This window comes from Carassius auratus, chromosome 50 (genome assembly GCF_003368295.1).
Source record: "Carassius auratus strain Wakin chromosome 50, ASM336829v1, whole genome shotgun sequence".
NCBI lineage: Eukaryota > Metazoa > Chordata > Actinopteri > Cypriniformes > Cyprinidae > Carassius > Carassius auratus.
Window position 1 is genome coordinate 1,155,789 of NC_039292.1, and position 6,590 is coordinate 1,162,378.

General features: G+C 38.5%; 2 protein-coding genes across 5 annotated transcripts in view; one reads left to right on the forward strand and one right to left on the reverse strand.

Moving 5' to 3' along the window:
* LOC113066572 (haloacid dehalogenase-like hydrolase domain-containing 5) overlaps window positions 1-3,314 on the forward strand; it is a 5,744-nt gene extending 2,430 nt beyond the window's left edge. Inside the window, exons 4-8 of the mRNA XM_026238469.1 lie at window positions 67-160; window positions 236-269; window positions 350-524; window positions 598-786; window positions 1,453-3,314. Of these exons, the coding sequence (XP_026094254.1) occupies window positions 67-160; window positions 236-269; window positions 350-524; window positions 598-786; window positions 1,453-1,864 (904 nt within the window). The 3' untranslated portion in view covers window positions 1,865-3,314. The remainder of the gene's footprint in view (window positions 1-66; window positions 161-235; window positions 270-349; window positions 525-597; window positions 787-1,452) is intronic.
* A 100-nt stretch (window positions 3,315-3,414) lies between these two features.
* Window positions 3,415-6,345, reverse strand: LOC113066573 (ras-related protein Rab-19-like). Of its 4 annotated transcripts, none has more exons than XM_026238472.1 (5): window positions 5,966-6,345; window positions 5,792-5,869; window positions 5,333-5,521; window positions 4,842-5,025; window positions 3,415-3,955 (listed from the first exon to the last, which is right to left on the reverse strand). In XM_026238472.1, exons 2-5 carry the CDS (start codon window positions 5,840-5,842, stop codon window positions 3,678-3,680), a joined length of 702 nt encoding a protein of 233 aa, XP_026094257.1. In that variant the 5' UTR covers window positions 5,843-5,869; window positions 5,966-6,345; the 3' UTR covers window positions 3,415-3,677. The 4 variants fall into 4 exon arrangements, with proteins under 4 accessions (XP_026094257.1, XP_026094255.1, XP_026094256.1 ...); XM_026238470.1 differs by having other exon boundaries at window positions 5,783-5,869; XM_026238471.1 differs by lacking the exon at window positions 5,966-6,345 and having other exon boundaries at window positions 5,783-5,949.
* Between the last annotated feature and the right edge of the window lie 245 nt (window positions 6,346-6,590).

Sequence of the window (6,590 nt, forward strand, 5' to 3'; positions counted from 1 at the left end):
TGTGTGTGTGTGTTTATATAATGTAATTAGTTTGTTTTTAGCTGTCCTTGACCAGATAAACTCCAGTGTAGGTTTCAAGAACGTTGTGACCATTGACATGTTAAGGGAAGCCAATCCTCTCCTGGATGTAGTGGATCACAACCGCAGACCCAAAGACACGGTGAGTAGAAACAATGACAGTCAAATACATCCTAATCTTAACCTTTGACTATATATCGCACTTAATATTCCCCAGAATCCCCCGTCTAAGGATTTGCCACCAATAGACGGTAGGTTTCGTTCCACTGGAGTCACGTTCTGTTCTTGAGATCTGTGTCTATACTCATCTGCGTTTACGCTCACTTTATAGCCATCGCCCTGTTCGGTGAACCTGTCAGGTGGGAGACCAGCATACAGCTGATCACTGATGTGCTCTTGACCAATGGGAGGCCAGGAAACCCTGTGACATCACTGCATTACCCACACATGCCTGTGCTGGCCTGCAACATGGATCTCCTGTGGATGGCTGAAGCCAAAAACCCTCGGTTTGTTTTTATTAATTTTTTTATTAACTATAGCATGACACATTAACAAGGACTGATGCTTGATTTCCTTTAGATTCGGTCATGGCATGTTCCTCGTGTGTCTGGAGAGCATCTATAAGAAGATAACAGGCTGTGAGCTGAAGTACGAGGCTCTGATCGGGAAGCCCAGCGTTGTGACTTATAACTATGCTGAGCTGCTCATTAGAAAACAGGCCGAGCAACTGGGCTGGACCCGACCGGTCGAGAGACTTTACGCCATTGGGTGAGCCATACACAACTTGTTTTGAACATTTTATTAACCTTTGAAGTTCAATCCATAGCATACACTACTGGACGTAAGTGTGGACTAATTAGGTTTTTAAAAGAAGTCTCTAATGTTCACCAGGGCTGCATTTATTTGAAGAAAAATACAGTAAAAACAGCAATATTGTGAAATATTATTACGATTTAAGATAACCGTTTTCTATGTGAATATATATTTAAATATAATTTATTTCTGTGATGCAATGCTGAATTTTCAGCATCATTCCTCCAGTCTTCAGTGTCACATGATCTTCACATGAGTTGCTGCTTAAGAAACATCTCTGATTATTATGAGTTTTAAAAGCCGCCTTATATTTTTGTGGAAACAAATGTACATTTATTTAGCGATTCTTCGACAAATTACAATAGTTAAGAAAAACATATTGAGCAGAAAACACTATTTCAGAATCATAAAATCACTTATTTAAAGGGATAGGTCACCCAAAAATGCTCTCAAGCCATCCTAACCCATTATAAAGCATGACTTTGATTCAATACGTCTCTGATTGTATTCATCTGAAAGATGCATGTTGTATACACATAGTAGTCTTAAATTTTAATGTGAACTATCCCTTTAGGCTTCTGAGCATTCGTGATGTTTGATGCATGTGTATCTCTCTCACAGTGATAACCCAATGGCTGATATTTACGGTGCAAACCTGTACAACCGCTACCTCGTAGCGATGCATCGCACCCGTGCACAGGTGCATGCGCAGGGCGGCTCGAGCAGCCAGGTGACCGCAGACCTGCAGTGTGACGCGTCCGACAATGCCAAGCGCTCAGGACGGGTGATGGTGGGAGGCTCGTTCGATCACCGTCTGCCCGAAGGCTGCAGCTCCATCCTGGTCTGCACGGGCGTCTATAACCACCAGGACTTGCCCTCGGACCCGGAGCAGACGGTCACGGAGCAGCAGATATTCCACGGCCACCGGGACTTCCGCTTCGACCCCAGCCTGACCCAGCCTTCGTTCGTGGTCCATGACGTTCAGGACGGAGTGGAGCTGGTCTTCCAGCTGGAGGGTTGGCCACTGCAGTAAATCATCGAGTATTAAGCCATATCTACCCCGATTATAATTCGTGTCAACACAGGAAGTGTCCATTGCGTCTACAGAGTTTTGACCTCAGACCACAAAACAAAAAAAGTCATAAGGGTTAATTTTTCTAAATTGAGATTTATAAATTTAGACGAAAGCTGAATAAATAAGCTTTCCATCGATGCATGGTTTGTAAGGATCGGACAATATTTGGCTAAATGCATATTACTAATAAAAATTAAGTTTTGATATATTTACATGAGTAAAATTACACTATGGAACATGAAATCCTAATGATTTTTGGCAACAACAAAAAAAAACAATATATTGCTACAAATATAACCGTGCTACTTAAAACTGCTTTTGTGCTCCAGGGTCACATTGCATTTTTACATACAGCTATTTGAGCCATTTTATTTCTCCTGTCAGTCTAAAATGATTTTACACCGATGTTAACTGATTGCATTGAATTTGATTTGTTAAATACTCTAGGATGTAATATTTTTAGTCACTTGCCCTGTAATTGAACTCATCTTTTGTATTTAAAAGGCTGTTTCCAGAGTAAATATAAATTAAGTAATTATAAGGGTGTGGTAATGCTTGCAACATTTTGGCAGAAAGGTGCATTATCTTTTGTCAGTAGTGTAACGATGCATGAAGCACAGATCACAACTGCTAAAAATAGACTTTTATGTGACTGCATAAACATATTATTCAGAGGCCCATTTATGCTAATTTTTTGCTCATAATTGCGACTTTATATTTTCTCAGTGTGATAGTGTCTAACAATATTACTTCTCTTATTTCTTCAACGTTTGTGTAATTTCACAGAGACCAAAAAAAGTCCATTAACTATTCAAGCTCATTTCTGCTTTAGATAAGAAAAGCGACTTTGTATCCCACATTTGCTACTTTGTTGCTACTTTCAACGAATTGTGTTTTGATGCAGTTACATAAAACGTAAATTTTTGTGCTAGTTTTATTAAAATACAGTGTTTTCATGCATTTTGCTGTCGTTGGCGTTTAAGATGATTCGCTTTGACATGACCTCAAGTCAGTTAACGGTGTTCTCTGAAATATTTGCCGTTAAACGTTCACATACAGTACGCCTCAGTTAGTTTGAGTAAATCTGAACACTTCAGTGCTGTTCACACTTGTCTTGTGCACAGAAGTCAGGTGTTTTGGGCATCATGTCAAATTGTATTTTCAGATATAATTCAAGGTGAAGATAGTTCAACTTTTACATTTGCGATTGTTCTTTCTATCTGTTTTTCTGTGTGAACGGATCATAGGACAACGCTGATCTGTGATCTGTTTAATAGCCTGTATTGTTTAGGTTTACAAAAGAACAAGATACTGTACATTTATTTGACAGTTTTTAACATGTTAAGCATTTTATTGTACTCTACACAACCTACTGTTGAATAAACGTCCCATAAGAGGTAATCCGTAACATTGTACTTGTGTATACAGAGTTCATTCATTTAATGCAATTGTAGATTTTCTGAGAAATCTGATTTGTTTTTAACTCCACGTACACAATGTTGCATGGGATGCTTAAAACATTGAGGCTGTAATAATATGATATTGGTAAAACAGATCTAGAAAAATGATCCAGTGCGTATTTGTGTTTGCACATTTAGGATCATTAAGCATCAAAAGTTTATATTAACAACGTGTTTTACAGCGTTGAGAAATCTAGCCAATCACAGACATATCTGTTGAACTTCTGGAACTCGGTGGCCAATCAGAGCAGTCGGAATCCGCTCAACGGAGTTGTTCAGTGCTGAGTTCCTTTCAACGAATCATTTGTCAGTCAGCAGTCACATGACCCCTTCTCCAAGTGTTCTCCTTCATCGATTGGATGAGAGTCTGAGTGCAGGTAAACAGTCGGTGAATCTGATTGGCTGTCCTGAGGGACTGTTCCTCCGTACTGTGCTATGAGTTCTCGTGCCATCAGTTCGAAGGCCTCCTCGATGTTGTGATGCTGTTTGGCGGAGGTCTCGAGCGCCGCTAGTGCACCTGTGCGCTCCGCTAGCGTGCACGCATCCTCAAACAGCACCTGCCTCTGTGCCTCCAGGTCACACTTATTACCTGCAGGACACAAAATATATCAGGAATATCTAGTTTATCTGCTACTAAAGTTCTCAGCAGGGGCTATTATTTGACGCCATGAATCCATGTCATTCTCCGTTACAGATGGATGATCTCGGCAAAGGAGAAGTGCTCACTAACACAGATTTAGACAGATTTGTGAGCAATATTTGAGAGAAATATGCCTTTTTTGTACATAGAAAAAGTCTTAGATCTCTGAGTTTAGCTCATGAAAAAAGGGGCAAAAACAAAAGTGTTGCGTTTAGTATTTTGTTCAGTGTACATATCCTCAAAAATACAAACTTTTTTTTAAATGTGTAGAAGCTGATATATATATATATATATATATATATATATGTACTTTTCTTAACATATTAATAAATTCAGAAATAAAAATATTTCATTAATCATACAATTTTATTCAATTTTTATGAGACATATGTATTACTGATAATAGTAATTATATATAATAAAGAATATAAATAAATATATAGATCCTAAATATAGATCCCAAAAATTCAGCTTTGCATCATAGAAATAAATGATAATTTAAAGTATAATACATTTAAAAACAATTATTTTAAATTGTAATAATATATCATAAATATTACATTTTTTTCTGTATTTTTGATCAAATAAATGCAGGCTTGATGAGCAGAAGAAACTTCTTTCAAAAACATTAAAAATAGTAATGTTTCCAAACTTTTGGTCTGTAATGTATGTATATATATATATATATATATATATATATATATATATGTAAATTCAATATGTTAAATACTGGCCTCATAAAAATGTTATACAATTTTATTTTTGTATTTAATTTAATATAAATCATTAATATGTCAGCTGACTGCCAAAACAGTGTGTGACTCTTAGCTCTGACCTATCAGAACGAAGACGAGGTTGGCGGCTCCATACTGCTCCACACCATGGATCCAGTGCGGCAGAGACTCGAAGGTGGCTCGTCGGGTCAGATCGTATGCAATCATGGCCCCGTGAGCGCTTCGGTAGTGACTCTGTGTGATGGTGCGGAAACGCTCCTGTCCCGCTGTGTCCCACACCTGCATCTGATCTCAAGAACATCGCACAGATCCACACAGACACAAGTGACATCTCTTTACAATATCTAGAGCCTCTTCTAGACTGAAGAGATGTCAACACTGTGTGCACATCTGATGAGATCCAGTCAAAGGTCAGAGGTCAACATCAAACATTTCAGACTGTATATTGACTCGAATTCTTATTTTATTTCAGTTTGTACTATTCTATTTTTATAGAAAAATATCTATGTTTTTAATAATAATAATATATATAATAAATAATTGTATGCATTGATTTAATTATATATGCACACACTTGTTTCTTTAACCTCACCTTCACTCTCTTCCCGTCGATGTCTATGGTGCGAACGGTGAAGTCCACTCCAATAGTGTTGTGTTGGCTGTCACTGAAGAGCCCAGACTTGAAGCTGTGGATCACGCAGGTCTTTCCCACATTACTGTCACCAATCAGGATGATCTTGAACAGAAAGTCACAGCCGTCTCCATCGTCCTGCCCTGAGGACTGCATTTCTGCAATAAATACTAGTGGATTGTGACCCACAGACCGCCAAATGATTCATTCACGGCACAAATGTCACAGTTCCAGTGTCGTTTTCACCATATCTGCTATCTTTTCTGCAAGCTAGCACTAAAACGGACGTGTTAAGAAATCTCCATAGTGCATAAAAACAAGGCGAGTCGACCTCGTCACAAAGCATTAACTCAACACTCATGTCCTTTGGTTTCTGTGAAACACTCAAGCGTCGAATGCAAACAGACACACCCCGTCTACCTGCGTCTTGAGGCGAGACGTCCAGTCTCCTGCCCACCTGCACCACTGCATCTCTGGGAACTGCAGTTTGTTTACAGTCTATTGGGAAACAAAAACATGCATATTGAAAGTTGACTAGCCGCACATTATAAACTAGTCTTCTACACTACAGAAAGAATATTTAGTGGCACTTACAGTTTCTCTGCTCCAGTGTGTTTATGAGAATGTGAAGGGATGAAATCTACAGTATTGTGCGTAAACTGTGAATGCACACACACCCACACACACTCATGCTCACGCCGGACAATGCACTCATCTGTGTGAGGGGTGCGTCTGGCTCTCGGCCCGGTCCAGAGGTCAGAGGTCTTCGTGTCTGGTCACAAGTTGACTCGGGGAAATGCAGATAAGCTAATGACTCCTTCTGTTCGACTCAGAAACAGTCTTTTGTTAAACTACACCATGGCAGTCTACTGTACACGAGAGCAGACACTGACTGCTTTGAAAACCATGCACATCAAAATGTACATGTGGAACGAGACTCATTTATTTGTCACATTTTTAAAATGAAACATGAGTATTTGCTTCAAATAAATAAATAAATAAATAAATTCATATTGTGTGTTGGTTTGTGGGTGTTAATTTTTTTGTTTTCTATTTTTATTAAAACTTGCATTTAAAATTATTTATTTATTTGTACATGGGTCAAAGACATTAATATGTCCACATCAAAAGAAATTAACTTCCGTGATTTTATGTCCATGAAGCACATTAAATGTGAGTAAAGTGTCTACTTTTAAAGTTTCAAATAAGTTTGTGGAGA

Coding starts and splice junctions, on each gene's coding strand:
- LOC113066573 (XM_026238470.1), bottom strand. CDS start 5,842: ATGCAGTGGTGCAGGTGGGCAGGAGACTGGACGTCTCGCCTCAAGACG. Junction 5,522..5,782: donor TCAAGACGCAGGTAGACGGG/GTGTGTCTGTTT, acceptor GCAGAAATGCAG/TCCTCAGGGCAGGACGATGG. Junction 3,956..4,841: donor CCTCGTCTTCGTTCTGATAG/GTCAGAGCTAAG, acceptor TGTGTCCTGCAG/GTAATAAGTGTGACCTGGAG.